We start from the raw sequence: 17,142 nt of genomic DNA, 5'->3' as shown, positions 1-17,142 counted from the left end.
CGGCGATATTAAAATACGTTTTTTTAAATCGGATAAAAATTATGACCTCTATAGGGTTCACAAGCTAAAAACGCGATTTTTCATACAATCAGGGGCCATAATTCAGGAAGTTACGGTCCGATATGTGCGAATATCGAAAGGAACCGAGATCTTTGGGTTATAAACTTACATTTCAATTTTCAACAAAATCGGATAAAAATTGTGACCTCTATAGGGTCCACAACCTTGATATACCATATTTTTACGCTATTTGAGAACGAACAACGGCCATTTTGTCTGTCAATTTTGGGCCGATTTTCATGAAATTTGAACTCGGCCTTCCTTAGGGTGTAACGGTGATATCATAATACGTTTTTTTAAATCGGATAAAAATTATGACCTCTATAGGGTCCACAAGCTAAAAACGCGATTTTTCACACAATCAGGGGCCATAATTCAGGAAGTTACGGTCCGATATGCGCGAATATCGAAAGGAACCGAGATCTTTGGGTTATAAACTTACATTTCAAATTGTGACCTCTATAGGGTCCACAAGCTAAAAACGTGATTTTTCGTACAATCAGGGGGCCATAATCCATGAAGTTTCGATCCGATACATGCCAATATCGAAAGCAGCCGAGATCTTTTGGGGATAAACCTATATTTCAAGTTTCGTCAAAATCGGATAAGAATTGTGACCTGTAGAGAGTACACAAACAATTGTGGACGGACGGACGTCCGGACGGACAGGGGCGACGGCATAGCACGTCCACATGAAAATTGTGGACGTATAAAAATTGCTCATCTCTACTTAGATTGAGCAGAAAATGCCCATGATCAATCTTAGTCAAGTTATTGATGTAGTGAAATCAAACGCCAAGTTTCTCAGTCTCACCCAACTAGAATCGAAGTTATTGTCTTCCAAAGTTTCAACCAATAAAATTACTATATCTAGAACAAGTCTGAACATTCTATCTCAATTAGAAGAAGTCGGAACAAATCAATCTGCTTAACCTGAGCAGTAAATGATCATTATCGAAATCGGTCAAGACATTCACATAAAACTAATAAAAGACATTTTTAATGTCAGAAAACAACAGAATTATAATATGATTGCTATATAGCAACAGAATCCAAACTGAATAGGCCATGGCCATTTTATATTTAGTTTAAACATTTATAATTCAAGAAGAGTGAACAAGAGTCTGTTGGTATTTAAGACATTTAAAGTATAAACTTTGACCTTTAAATGTTTGTTGAACTAAACTAGGTGTATTTGTTGAGAACGAACAACGGCCATTTTGTCTGTCAATTTTGGGCCGATTTTCATGAAATTTGAACTCGGCCTTCCTTAGGGTGTAACGGTGATATCATAATACGTTTTTTTAAATCGGATAAAAATTATGACCTCTATAGGGTCCACAAGCTAAAAACGCGATTTTTCACACAATCAGGGGCCATAATTCAGGAAGTTACGGTCCGATATGCGCGAATATCGAAAGGAACCGAGATCTTTGGGTTATAAACTTACATTTCAAATTGTGACCTCTATAGGGTCCACAAGCTAAAAACGTGATTTTTCGTACAATCAGGGGGCCATAATCCATGAAGTTTCGATCCGATACATGCCAATATCGAAAGCAGCCGAGATCTTTTGGGGATAAACCTATATTTCAAGTTTCGTCAAAATCGGATAAGAATTGTGACCTGTAGAGAGTACACAAACAATTGTGGACGGACGGACGTCCGGACGGACAGGGGCGACGGCATAATACGTCCACATGAAAATTGTGGACGTATAAAAATTGCTCATCTCTACTTAGATTGAGCAGAAAATGCCCATGATCAATCTTAGTCAAGTTATTGATGTAGTGAAATCAAACGCCAAGTTTCTCAGTCTCACCCAACTAGAATCGAAGTTATTGTCTTCCAAAGTTTCAACCAATAAAATTACTATATCTAGAACAAGTCTGAACATTCTATCTCAATTAGAAGAAGTCGGAACAAATCAATCTGCTTAACCTGAGCAGTAAATGATCATTATCGAAATCGGTCAAGACATTCACATAAAACTAATAAAAGACATTTTTAATGTCAGAAAACAACAGAATTATAATATGATTGCTATATAGCAACAGAATCCAAACTGAATAGGCCATGGCCATTTTATATTTAGTTTAAACATTTATAATTCAAGAAGAGTGAACAAGAGTCTGTTGGTATTTAAGACATTTAAAGTATAAACTTTGACCTTTAAATGTTTGTTGAACTAAACTAGGTGTATTTGTTGACAAGTTACTTTAGTTACTAACAGGTGTAGTTATATAAATGTACCTTGTACAAATTACAAATAATTCTTAATTACTATTAACTCTAAATAAGGACAAGTAAACCTTTAGGTAATTAAAACATACAATTCAAACTGTAGTCTGAATCCTACTGTGATGTCTCTTAATTCTTGGTACACACAACCACAGAAAAAAAGAGAGAGACGGTTTAACCTCCACTCGACACAAACTAGGTAATTTCAGGACTAACATATGGTGCAATTTTATTTCAATAATTCACTTGTGTATAGGTGTCTTTAGCAGTGGGAGGAAACAGTGGGACCCTGAGAAAACCCACAAGGTTGGACAGGCGACCCTACTCCTTATCCGCACAACCGGGGAATCAAAACCACGCCATTTGACTCAATGAAAGACCTTATGATACAACGCGCACACGTTAACCATTCGGCCATCCAACACCCAGCAAAAAAAAAAAGAGAAATCATTCATTCAAAATGACTGATTACCACAATCCACACAGAGTGGAGATTCTTAAAGAGGCATTATGGGAGATTAGATAAAGAGTTGACTGTTCTCATATAAAAGTTAATAAATAGATAACATAAATAGAATATGTTAAAAATTTCAGTCAAATTGCTCTACTCTGAACCGAGGTATCAGCTTTTGAATTTTAAGCCTAACCTCGATCATCATGACTAAAGTAAGTAACATAAAAAACATTGTCTCGATTATCCATTTTTGGATTTAATCATCAATGAGTGTTTAGCAGCAGATTAGAATCAAATCCAGTGAAAATCCAACACATAAGATGACATCAAGAGTTGATTATGGTCTGGATAAGTTAATTAATGTCTAATTAATAATTTAGATACCATTTCAGGCCTAAAGAAAGACCTGCAATAGGCAGATTTAGCTCTTGCATAATGTATGTTTAAGGTAAAATATACAAAACACCGAATGTAAGGGGAAAGACATCAATTTTTTAAGTACCATTTTCATTTTGGGATAACCTTTATAATTGGTAGAAAAAAAAAAAAAAAATCAAAAAAATCATTAATTAAAACTGGTGATCTTCATTTCCATTTTTTGGAAAATATTTAATTTCTCACAGCTTAATTCAGGTTAAAATTTACTCAAACTGATTATTCAACGTTTAATTATCAATGATCACAGATAATCTATTTGACCTGTTTTCACCATATGTGATTAATACTGTCTACAGAGGATGTCGAATGTGGACAAATTATCAAGTCAATCTATCTTGTAAATACTTGATGGGATTGAACCATTTTAGGTATTGTAGTTTGATCTGCAATCCCTCAATTTATAATGATCAAAGACTTCAACATTAACACATACAACTCCAGATTAACACTCTTTTTCATGTAATGTGCTTTAAAATCATTTTGCATTCTGAGCTTTATTTAATACCTGAAGTTTACCTGAAAATTGGCTTGCAACCAATTTGGTTTGTATGACATAATGTAGGCAACTGTGTAACCACAAACCAAAGCTATATTTATATATTCTAAAACAGTTTCAAAACTAGCACAAATATCTTAAAAAAAAAAAAAAAAAAATAGAACAAAGTCCTAAAAAAACAGAAAAAACATAATATTTACTTTTCATGCACATAAAATTTGAGATTAGTATTAAACTTAGGCATCCTGTACTTAGGCATAGTTTTAGACTGCCTATTATTAATACTTCATTCTGATTTTAATTTATCTTACAGTAATGATCAAATTTCTTACGGCTTAATCCACATCAATATTCAATAAGTACTCTGATTATTTAACAATTAACAAAACAAAATTGGATTCAATCAGATTTAAAATACACGCCTCAATAATTATTCGCGGACAACAGAATGGCGACGGATTTATTGCATAAGCAAGCAGCATAGATTGATTAAATTTCAATAAACATACGTTTGTAAGTACTGAACATAATTCAACCATTTTTGGACTGATATTCCTATACTATTAGAGATTCAACTTTACGAGACTTTAATGTACGACTGAACTCAATTACTGACATAAATTTTGCCATCAAGATAGCAACGGAATTCTGCCATTCACCATTGGCTGATATTGTATGTTTGTTAATTGCAAATGATATCTATTAAAAATAGAGTCTTTTTATAAGCCACAAACTGTACAATGCTCGGTCATCCAAAGATGTGTGGTTGCCAGTTTGTAGAAGAAAACAAAAACCTAATTTTGAAACTCAAAATCTATCAAAGATTATATTAAGATACAAAATAATTAGGTTTAGAGAACGCTAGCTTACATAGACAAACTATATTTGTCAAACATTAGACAAATGTTGTAATACATATTTAAATGCATAAGGAAATGTTATTAAATAGAAAATGCAAATTGTCAGGTGTTTAAATCTTATATAAACATGATACAGTAGAAATCTTATAAGATTAGTTGTTAGAGAAGGAAGAATCTAGCACAGAATTGTTTGGACCATAGGTTGTAGTTACATGTATCTTCATGTTTACATTTTGAATTTAAATATTCTCATGCAATGTATTTGATACTTAGTGGAATCATTCCATTTTCTCTTAAAGAACCCAATTGACACTAAGAACTTGTTGATAGTAAATCTCACCACTAACAGTTTAAATTTGAAAGCTTTTGAAAATATTACAAGATAAAATCCCAACCAGGATGATTTTCAAACATGTGAGTGTGATTCATTGGCATTTATTTCGATAACTTAGTAGTAAGAATATTTTTTAATCTACATGTATGTTGTTTGTACTGTCTATTTCTCCAGTGTTCCATTTAGATTTCAGAATCCTTTTTTAAAATGTATTTCAGCATATTATGTACATCATTATCAAAACATTTATATTATACAATATTTATGTGTAAAATATAGTGAATTTCAGGAAAGATTATACCCATCCTCATCAATCTGGTGTAAATGATATAAGATAAGATTGTATCTAAACACCCCATTTAGGGTCAACACACAAACATGATTCCATAATTGTTTACAGACATCTTAAAAGTTAAAATGTATTATTATATGAGTAAATAAGCACATCTAAGTATAAAAAAAACACCTCTGTGAGAATTTGGATGGCTTGTATGAAAAACACAATGAATCATTATTAGTTTATGTGTTCAAAACACACAAAGATGATGGGCTGTAAGCAATACAAATTTCAATATATAACCATTATTCTGGCATGTTGTGACTTTAAAGATAGGTTCATAGTAAATATATTACTTACCCTTCAGGTAGTTCATTAGGATCACATGGTATTGCAGGAGTAATTACAGTACTATCAGTAACTGATGGTCCGGCACCACCTCGATCCCGTGATATCAGACTTATCACAATTTGTCCACGGATTGCATCACTGTCATCCGAATTCTGTCGTTGTAAATCCAATCGTTGAACTGAAACAAATATACAAGGTGCACTAAAACGACGTCTACGTAAACTGATGATGGCCATTTTGCCCGAACTGGGTGAAGAATCATGAAGAACGTTCCATCCCATGCCATGAATTAAGTGTAAATAGTAGTATGTTTGTGGCGTGTGGCTGTCTAGGAGTAGAGAGAGAGAGAGAAAGAGCTGGATTTAGACCGAGTATATATCAAGTTACAACCTACTGATATTTATCAACCTTCAGTCTATAGACATAGTATATATATTCACAGTTACAATCAATATATTAACAAATAATTAAACTTCTTCATTATATCATACAAATGTTATATTTCCTACATGTTTTAATTCAGTATCTACAAACCAACAGAATTCTAACATTTATTACAAATAAACAGGTATGTGAAGATAAAATCATTGATGATAGATTGATCTACAAGTAAATGAATAGAAATTTACACATCCAGACTTATCCTAAATATATACTAAAACATCACTATTAATATGATTTGATATTAGGCAGGTTTCACAATAAGGTGGGTGTTGTGCAATCCAACAGTATATGCATGTACATGTAGGTGGAGTAATCCAGTTTAAAGGACCCAAACATTAATTATCGAAAATACCAGCACTGATCCCTTAATGAATGTATATTTCACTAGTCTATGTTAATTGAAACTTAATAATTATAGTGTAAGCTTATCTAAGTGATGGTTTGGGCTGGATTTATTTATTAAAATAAAATACTTTTATTTTGAAAATCTCTGATGCAACTTTGATAGTCAAATCTAATTTTTTTTACCAACCAGCAAAGATCTCCAAAATGCTAACTAATGCCACTAATGAGTCTTTAAGATCCTAGACAGTAAATTGAGATACCAAATTTTTTTCTGCAAAACTAAATAGTAATGGTTCTAGAGGAAAAGGAGGTAAATATGATAAAAGTCTACATGATAGTAAGATAAAACCAGGTAAATATATTTATAGTGGTAGAAAACACAGGTTTATATCAAATATACCTGCTGTTATCTTATCTAATGACATTAACAGAAAACAGGTGTTGTAATAAAACAAGACTAGTAGTTCTTCTAGTTAATCAGTACTTACATAACATTTAACTCTACATCTATATAAATCATTACAATATTATGTAATGTTTCACTTAACTTGTATTTTAATCTTAAATCAGAATATCAATGCCCTTGATTAATATCTAATGGTAATATTATCAGACTGCTTTCACTCTCTCAATTAATTTACAATTGAAAAGTACTTTTCCACAGCTAGCTGCCAGCCGATACTAAACATTACCTAGTAAGGTGTGAATTAAATAAATGCACTTTTTTGTATTAATTCGTTTTCTCAAATTAATTTGATTTATCACAATATATGAGAAACTGTTAAGATATATCTAAAATGGCAATTATTTATTTTTGGGTTAATATAATAGTTTGATAGAAAAATAATTACACTTGGTCTGCATAATGGAAGAACTCTGAAACCTCAACTTACTCTTAAAAGATAGGTTGCCAGGCAACGAAACATACGCCCACAGCAGCTAAATCGTCCGGGCAGTCAACAAGAGTTGTCGCATATTTTTACTTTTTTCGGTAATGAAACATTTATAATACACTAAAATCTGATTAAGAGCAACAACCCAGAAAACCATTAGAATTTGTTTGGTTTTTATAAAGTTCTGCTCCATGCTATCGTTTTGTATACAAAAATTTTAATACTATATCATGGATTTAGCTGTTCCAAGTCATAAAAATTCATTGAAAATCAATATACTTGTTCGTCTCAAGATCCTAAACTCTGTGTATCAATCTGAAGTCAATCGGATATTAACTTTGGCCTCTAGAGCGTCCACAGGATTTTTCAAAGTGATCAAGGGCCATAACTTTGGCAGTAATTATCAGAAATCTTTGAAAATCAATAGGATTCTTCGCCTCGTGACCTCAAACACTGTGTATAAATTTAAAGTCTATCAGATATTAACTTTAGCCTTTAGAGCATCCACAAGGTTTTTTGAAGTGATCAAGGGCCATAACTCTGGCAGTAATTATCGAAAATCACTGAAAATGAATAGGCTTCTTCGTCTCATGACCTTAAACACTGTGTATAAATTTAAAGTCAATCAGATATTAACTTTAGACTCTAGAGCGTCCACAAGATTTTTCAAAGTGATCAAGGGCCATAACTCTGGCAGTAATTATCAGAAATCTTTGAAAATCAATAGGATTCTTCGCCTCGTGACCTCAAACACTGTGTATAAATTTAAAGTCTATCAGATATTAACTTTAGCCTTTAGAGCATCCACAAGGTTTTTTGAAATGATCAAGGGCCATAACTCTGGCAGTAATTATCGAAAATCACTGAAAATGAATAGGCTTCTTTGTCTCATGACCTTAAACACTGTGTATAAATTTAAAGTCAATCAGATATTGACTTTAGACTCTAGAGCGTCCACAAGATTTTTCAAAGTGATCAAGGGCCATAATTCTGGTAGTAATTATCGTAAATTGCTGAAAATCAATAGGATTCTTCGTCTCATGACCTTAAGCACTGTGTATAAATTTAAAATCAATAGGATATAATAACTTTGGCCTCTAAAGCGTCCACAAGATTTTTTGAAGTGATCAAGGGCCATAACTCTGGCAGTAATTATCGGAAATCTCTGAAAATCAATAGGCTTCTTCGTCTCATGACCTTAAACACTGGGTATAAATTTAAAGTCAATCGGATATTAACTTTGGCCTCTAGAGCGTCCACAAGATCTTTTGAAGTGATCAAGGGCCATAACTCTGGCAGTAATTATCGGAAATCACTGAAAATCAATAGGCTTCTTCGTCTCATGGCCATAAGCACTGTATATAAATTTAAAGTCAATCGGATATTAACTTTAGCCTCTAGAGACGGACGGACGGACAGGGGTGACGACAATATACGACCACATTTTAATGTGGGCGTATAAAAATTGTTCTATAAATATCCTTAAAGATACATAATATGTAGATAACAACATTTCATTTCAAACACTGGTGTATGGAGACCACATGATATAGACTTGACATTATACCCAATCTTTCTACTAAAATCAATGTACTTAATAACACAAGATTTACATGAAGTACATTTAACTCATCATTCCAATGTATTTAATAAATACAGAATACTTACATCCAGTATCTTTCAATTGTTGAATAGCATTGGACATTATCCGTACACATCCTAAAAATCCAGCACCTTGTTTTTTATAGATTTTTTTATGATTCCATACACTGATAGTTATTGAGTCTTTAAATCCTATATATCTGAAAAATAAAAAAAACACAATTACCTGTATTTCTACTATATTCTTAATATATCAATTGTTTATTTTCATTTAGAGAAGGACTACTATACAGTATTTGTATGTCCAGTGATGTGCTAGAAAATGAATAAAATGTTGAAGGGCTTAAAACAAATAGTCCAGGAGCTAATGACAAAATAATATGGTCATCAGTTACAAAAGGTTTGAACCCCCAAAATTTGTAAAGATAGGTTGCCAGGCAACGAAACATACGCCCACAGCAGCTAAATCGTCCGGGGAGTCAACAAGAGTTGTCGCATATTTTTACTTTTTTCGGTAATTAAACATTTATAATACATTAAAATTGATAAAGAGTAACAACTCATTAAGTAATTATCAGAAAACCATTAGAATTTGTTTGGTTTTTATAAAGTTCTGCCCCATGCTAATGTTTAGTATAGAACATTTTTAACATCATGGATTTAGTTGTTCAAGTCATAAAAATTCATTGAAAATCAATATACTTGTTCGTCTCAAGACCTTAAACTCTGTGTATCAATCTGAAGTCAATCGGATGATAACTTTAGCCTCTAGAGCGTCACAAGATTTTTCAAAGTGATCAAGGGCCATAACTCTGGCAGAACTTATCAGAAATACCCAAAAATCAATAGGCTTCTTCATCTCATGACATTAAACACTGTGTATAAATTCAAAGTCAATCGGATAATAACTTTAGCCTCTAGAGCGTCCACAAGATTTTTCAAAGGGATCAAGGGCCATAACTCTGGCAGTAATTATCGGAAATAGCTGAAAATCAATAGGCTTCTTCGTCTCATGACATTAAACACTGTGTATAAATTTAAAGTCAATCGGATATTAACTTTGGCTTCTAGAGCGTCCACAAGATTTTTGAAAGTGATCAAGGACCATAACTCTGGCAGTAATTATCTAAAATCGCTGAAAATCAATAGGCTTCTTCGTCTCATGACCTTTAACACTGTGTATAAATTTAAAGTCAATCGGATATTAACTTTAGCCTCTAGAGCATCCACAAGATTTTTTGAAGTGATCAAGGGCCATAACTCTGGCAGTAATTATCAGAAATCGCTGAAAATCAATAGGATTCTTCGTCTCATGACCTTAAACACTGTGTATAAATTTAAAGTAAATCGGATATTAACTTTAGCCTCTAGAGCACCCACAAGATTTTTTGAAGTGATCAAGGGCCATAACTCTGGCATTAATTATCGGAAATCGCTGAAAATCAATAGGCTTCTTCGTCTCATGACCTTAAATACTGTGTATAAATTTAAAGTCAATCGGATATTAACTTTAGCCTCTAGAGCGTCCACAAGATTTTTGAAGTGATCAAGGGCCATAACTCTGGCAGTAATTATCGGAAATCGCTGAAAATCAATAGGCTTCTTCGTCTCATGACCTTAAACACTGTGTATAAATTTAAAGTCAATCGAATATTAACTTTAGCCTCTAGAGCGTCCACAAGCAATTGTATAAAAATCAGTTGGTCAGATCAGGCACTACTGGGGCGTACAGCCGCAGTAGCACCTTAAAGTACCCCCCAGGGGGCTTAAAATTAGGTCATAAGTTACTTGGCTGAAACTTTCTAGGGACAATGGTATCCATAGTCGAAGTAAATATTTCACAAATCTAACCAAAATTTCTGGGGCTTTCCCTAAGTCAGACCACATCCAATATCGCCTCATGGGGCGAATAATATGGTCATCAGTTACATGGCTGAAACTAACCAGAAACAAAGATCCACACTTGGTAAATACAATTTTCAAAAATCTAACCAAAAATTTTGGGGCTTTCCCCAAGTCAGATCGCTCTAAAGTATGTCCAACCACACCCTAAAAACAGGGCTTTTTATATGGTCATAAGTTACGCAGCACAAAGAAAAAAATCGAAGAAAGCCGCCCAGTCGTATTTAAACCCCTTCGTCCTTCTCTGTACACAAACTCAGCGCTTGAAATTTACCACAGCAAACGGCAAAGCCACGGTAAAAACCGACGCAGACCATGTCTGCCACGGCATAATTTATTTTTGTGTGCCGTAGTAGACCCTATCATCCCAAATTAGTTTAAAGAAAGAAGTATTGGTATTTTGTTTATTTTTATTTAGAAGTTGTGTTGGTCTATTCATTTTACAATTCTACGGTCTTTAAATTTGTATATTTGCCATAAATAGGTCACCCCAGACCAATTTACGGCACTACAATGATAATGGTTTGGATTTCGCAAATGGTGTCGTACTTTCAGTTTTATGATCAATTTTTAATGTACTCATTCTACCGTTAATTCTACCGAATCCTAGAGACAGCTGGGCTACCGTTCATTTTATTTACACTTGCCACAAAAAAATAAATTAGGCGGCAAGGCGAGTGTACTGTTTTACACCAAGAAGGGTTGAATTTTCATAAAAGACCTGCCCCCCTCCAATTGATTTTTACTCGACACGACACCTGCTACAAATTTGGGGGGTCAAACCTTTTGTAACTGATGACCATATTATTTTGTCATTAGCTCCTGGACTAAAAGCTTCCCTCAATCTGAAAAGAAACTTGAAATTAGTCTTCTAAAGCTCAGCGTTCATTTCAAACACCGTGTGCCAGTATTCAACAAAATAATTTGGAATAGGAGGAAGAATATCCTTTTGATTCCATATACTGCACTAAAAAATGTCTCCCTCGTTTATTTTTCTTCATATTGATGCAGAAATGTTTGATCGAATATATTGGTTTTTGAAAATAGTTTTTTTTGTAAACTGTATTAAGATTTCAATTTATAAATTGATTATAAATTATTATTTTTTTTTTTATCTATATCTGAATTAAAAGTAATTTCATCTGTTAATCAGGAATACATGTAGAACCTAAAATACATGTATACAAGACAACTAACTCAACATACATGTACCCTCAAAAAAAACAACGGCCATAACTCTAGATATAACTTTTGTCATATTGCTAATTTAAATAATACATATAAAATTAATGCAGATCGTAAGATAACTTTTGTCCTTATCACTAGGGTCTATAAAGTGAAAAAAAGGACCATAACTCTAGAAGTAATTTACAGAATTTGTTAAAATTCAAAAGGCTTCTTCATCTCACTAATGTTAACAACATGTATATATTTTAAAAAGACTGGAGAATAAATGTAGTCTGTGGAGTGTTCATAAGAAATTGTGGACAAAGGACCAATGGATCAACAGATGGTGCCGACGACAATATACAACCACATTTCCACATAGGTGTATAGAAATCATGTAGTTTTAAATTATATTGAAAATAATGTTTTCATATTGGATGGTTAATATAGAATTGTTTACTATATATGTTAGGATTTGGTGATCTACCAAGTAATATTTAAGTTAATAAACCAGATTTATTCTGTACATGTGTATCTACAAACTGCTAAAGTCCATAAATATTTATATAAAAGTTCAGGATCTAAGGGTAGCATGCAACCATTCACCATTGAATCCAGTTAGCCTAATGCCCTCAATAATATTAGCCAATATAAACCACACGAGATGTGTAATCCTTAACACCATATAAGCAGAGGCGTGCTGACATCAAAGCTGGCCTCTACAACTGAGGTAGAAAAGTCACCTTATGAACATATTGATGTAATATATTTACAAGAGATGTAAAGAACACTGACATTTACATTACTAGAATACACACATGGACATACAGGGATATATCTTTACAGCAAGAAACCATCTTTAAATTCTTATTTTCCCCATGTATTGAGGAATATTTATACTTTAGTATTGAAGAATATTATGAATGATCATTTGGGTTTCACACTGCATATAGCTTGTGTGAAACACTATTGTTTTTGTTAAAGATACATTATGGGAGATTCGATAACGAGTTGGCAGTTCTCACTAAAATAATCAAAGATAGGTTGCCAGGCAACAAAACATACACCCACAGCAGCTAAATCGTCCGGGCAGTCAACAAGTGCTGTTGCATATTTTTACTTTTTTCGGTAATGAAACATTTATAATACACTAAAATCTGATTAAGCGTAATTACCAGAAAACCATTAGAATTTGTTTGGTTTTTATAAAGTTCTACCCCATTCTAACACTTAGTATACAAAACTTTTAATTAATATCATGGATTTAGCTGTTCAGAACATAAAAATTTACTTGTTTGTATCAAGATCTTAAACCCTGTGTATCAATCTGAAGTCAATCGGATGATAACTTTAGAATAGCCTCTAGAGCGTCACAAGATTTTTCAAAGTGATCAAGGGCCATAACTTTGGCAGTAATTATTGGAAACCTTTGAAAATCAATAGGATTCTTCGCCTCGTGACCTCAAACACTGTGTATATCAATCAGATATTAACTTTAGCCTCTAGAGCATCCACAAGATTTTTTGAAGTGATCAAGGGCCATGACTCTAGCAGTAATTATCGAAAATCACTGAAAATAAATAGACTTCTTCGTCTCATGACCTTAAACACTGTGTATAAATTTAAAGTCAATCGGATATTAACTTTAGACTCTAGAGTGTCCACAAGTTTTTTCAAAGTGATCAAGGGCCATAATTCTGGCAGTAATTATCGTAAATTGCTGAAAATCAATAGGCTTCTTTGTCTCATGACCTTAAGCACTGTGTATAAATTTAAAGTCAATAGGATATTAACTTTGGCCTCTAGAGTGTCCACAAGATTTTTTGAAGTGATCAAGGGCCATAACTCTGGCAGTTATTATCGAAAATCGCTGAAAATGAATAGACTTCTTCGTCTCATGACCTTAAACACTGTGTATAAATTTAAAGTCAATCGGATATTAACTTTTGCCTCTAGAGCGTCGACAAGATTTTTTTAAGTGATCAAGGGCCATAACTCTGGCAGTAATTATAGAAAATCGCTGAAAATGTATAGGCTTCTTCGTCTCATGGCCTTAAACACTGTATATAAATTTAAAGTCAATCAGATATTAACTTTAGCCTCTAGAGCCCGGTGTACACTTAGAAAATTTCTCTGGATTTCTTCTCATCAGTTTTGAAGGATTAATGAACAGTATCTACCCTTCAGATGTTACGAAAATAAAAGGTCCTGTGTTACACACGTCACTGCCCATATGGCTTGTGCAGAAAAATAGGATGCTAAACTCTGGCTATTTGAAAGATTATGCCAAGGGAAATAACTCTACTTAACAACCAGTGGCTGCCAGGCAGGATACACCCACATTTTGCAAGAGATGGATAGAGAACAAGCTAAAAACAAAAACGAGTTTTTGAACAATCAGGGGCCATAATCTAGAAAGTTATGGTCTGAAATGCGTAAATATCAAAAGGGACTGAGATTTTTGGAATATAAAGATATGTTTTAAGGGCCCACAACCTTGATATACTATATTTTTACACTATTTGCGTACAAAAGGCAGTCATTATGTCCGAGTTTTGGTCCGATTTTCACAAAATTCGAACTCAACCATCATTAGGGTGTAACAGTGATATACTAAAACGTTCTTCTAAATCGGATAAAAACGCGATTTTTCGTACAATCAGGGGCCATAATTCAGGAAGATAAGATCCAATATGCGCGAATATCGAAAGGAACCAAGATCTTTGGATTATAAACATGCATTTCAAGTTTCATCAAATTGGATCAAAATTGTGACCTCTAGAGTGCCCACAAGCTAAAATCTTGATTTTTCGTACAATCAGGGGCCATAATCCATGAAGTTATGGTCTGATACATGCAATATCGAAAGGACCCAAGATCTTTGGGAGATAGACCTATATTTCAAGTTTTGTCAAAATCGGATAAAAATTGTGACCTGTAGAGTGTCCACAAACAAATTGTGGAAGGACGGACAAGGGCGACGACAATATACGTCCACATGAAAATGTGGGCGTATACAAATAGTTTTTATTTTAACATTATGTAATCTAGATAAACTTTGCTTGCAGCAGATTTGTGCATAAAATCCATGTACAAGATACATAACATCAAAAGTATCATAATTTTATAAACAAAGGAAAAATTAGGGGGTGCCCAAGTTCAGATTTTGTCATTGATACCGTATGGTTGAAAGGTTTTCAATCTAATGATCCAATGAAGTTCTATGGTGCATCTATTGGTTGTAGATTTTTGGAGGTCAGGATCGGTACCCAATTGTTTTATTATTTGGTAGTCAAGGTTTCGGCTACAGTGGCTCGGAAGGTGGAAGTGGGAAGCCATATCTGCATAATGTTCCTTCAGTCTAATTCGAAACATCCTTTTCGTTTCACCAACGTGTTGTTTTTGGCATAGGTTACAAGTAAATAGGTAGATAACGTTTTTGCTATGGCAAGTGTAATTGCTATGGCAATTATAGGATTTGCCTGTTTTTTTCCTTTTAGCGTATTGCAATAACTGCATTTGGGATAGTCAGAGGAGTACATAACGATTTTGTTTGTGGGGGTGTTTAGCCAAAATGTGACCGACTGATGCACATACCCCTAGTACGAGTTTGCTAGGGGCCATGTGCAGTAGGGGATCTAGAAGCTGGAAATAGGGGGTGGGGTGGGGGCGGTTCCAAATCTAGGGCGCCATCCACAATCCCACCCCACAATGAATGTCAACAAAATACTGGTAGAACATAGATAGTATTGTATAATTATATAGTTGTTTGCCGACCATTTTCTCGCCGGAAAGCAGTTTTATGTTGACATAAAGTTTATGTCATATATGATGATTGTGCCAATAACACTGAGCAACCAGAGAAAATTTTGAAAAATCGAGTCAATATCCTGGCATTTGAGGTCATTGCTGGGAGAAATTCTTGTGGACGAGAGGACCAGAAATGTGAGTCAATGGGACAGAATCTCGAGATCTGCCCCTGTCAATTCCGCCTATTTTGCAAGAATTGACATAACATTTGTTGTCTGACGCCCCACGACCCTCACACCAGTGGTACTTCTATTATTACTAATATAACTGGGCAGTTCACTATAACCATGAATATGATAGTGATAAGACAGTATAAGACAACAGAGGAGTGGAAGAATGATGTTATAATGGAATCGAGCGCTGCTGGCGCGAATAAATTTCAGATATGTAACCGATCTATAAATTTTTTGGGACTGGGCCTGAAAATTTTAGTCAATGTCATGACAAATGGTACCAAATTCTCGTTAACGAGAGGATAAGAAATGGGACAGAATCTTGAGGCATATCTGTCAATTTCGCCTGTTTTGTGAGAGTAGAAATAACAATTCTACAGTCTGTCGACCCACAACCCACTCACTAGTGGTACTATTAACATGGTGATTTACTGTGAATATGATAGTGATGAGATAGTAAGAAAGAGGAGTTGAAAAATGATGACATAATGGAATTGAGCGCCCTTATGTAGCTGAGCCTTTAATTTCTGAGGGCACTTTATCTCAATGGGGCGCTTACTTGGTCTCTGAAATGCTCTGGACTTTGGGGAGAGATTTTGCAGAATTCTGATCGTCAGAAAACACTTACAACATCAGTAAAATATGTTTCAATTTCTCCTGGGATTGAATATGTAACAAGTAAAAATTCTTAAGTGCAATAGTTGGCTTTAAAATTTCATAATTTAAAGATTTTTTTAGGTATTTCTGAAACAAGCTACACTTCCGATAACTTCTTACCAACTGTTCGACTAATATTATTCGTATGACAATCAAGAATATATTTTGAAATATCTCAATTTCTTAGACCAACATACCCATAACAGGGATTTTTTTTTTCAAACATGACAAGCTGACTAGGTTATCTTATACTATACCGTTGCAATTTAGGTGCTTGGATTCACACAAAATTATTCCCTTCTATTTTGGCATTGTTTGTTTACCTCATTTATTCATTTAGTCTGAGACCGACTGCGGTGAGCACTTTTTTTGAGACCGACTAATTTTTTTATTATAGGGAAAACATTTCTTAGAACGACATACTCACAACAGAATAAGAGTGCAAAACATTTTTTCAAACATGACAAGCAGACATGGTTATTTTATACTATAGTTTTGTGTGACGTATGCATAGTTTTGAGACCGACTTCAGTGACTGCACTTATTTTGAGACCGACTATTTTTCTCCCTGGGGGGAATTTTCTTCTTAGACTAACATACTCACAACAGAATAAAAGTGAAACACAACATTTTTTCAA

The 17,142-nt window shown here is 33.9% G+C and overlaps 1 protein-coding gene across 2 annotated transcripts in view; it reads right to left on the bottom strand.

The window, feature by feature from the left end:
* Positions 1-17,142, bottom strand: part of LOC126811171 (E3 ubiquitin-protein ligase SMURF2) — a 44,805-nt gene that overhangs the window by 16,237 nt on the left and 11,426 nt on the right. The window contains exons 4-5 of one of the 2 annotated variants that reach the window (XM_050536702.2): positions 8,862-8,995; positions 5,521-5,689 (exon numbers count right to left, since the gene is read on the bottom strand). In XM_050536702.2, coding sequence (XP_050392659.1) covers positions 5,521-5,689; positions 8,862-8,995 — 303 coding nt within the window. Of the gene's footprint in view, positions 1-5,520; positions 5,925-8,861; positions 8,996-17,142 lie in introns of those variants that run through there. The other variant, XM_050536703.2, reaches the window with a different exon arrangement.

This window comes from Patella vulgata, chromosome 2 (genome assembly GCF_932274485.2).
Source record: "Patella vulgata chromosome 2, xgPatVulg1.2, whole genome shotgun sequence".
NCBI lineage: Eukaryota > Metazoa > Mollusca > Gastropoda > Patellidae > Patella > Patella vulgata.
Note: the sequence above shows the minus strand (reverse complement) of the source record. Positions and strands in the feature narration are given on the sequence as shown.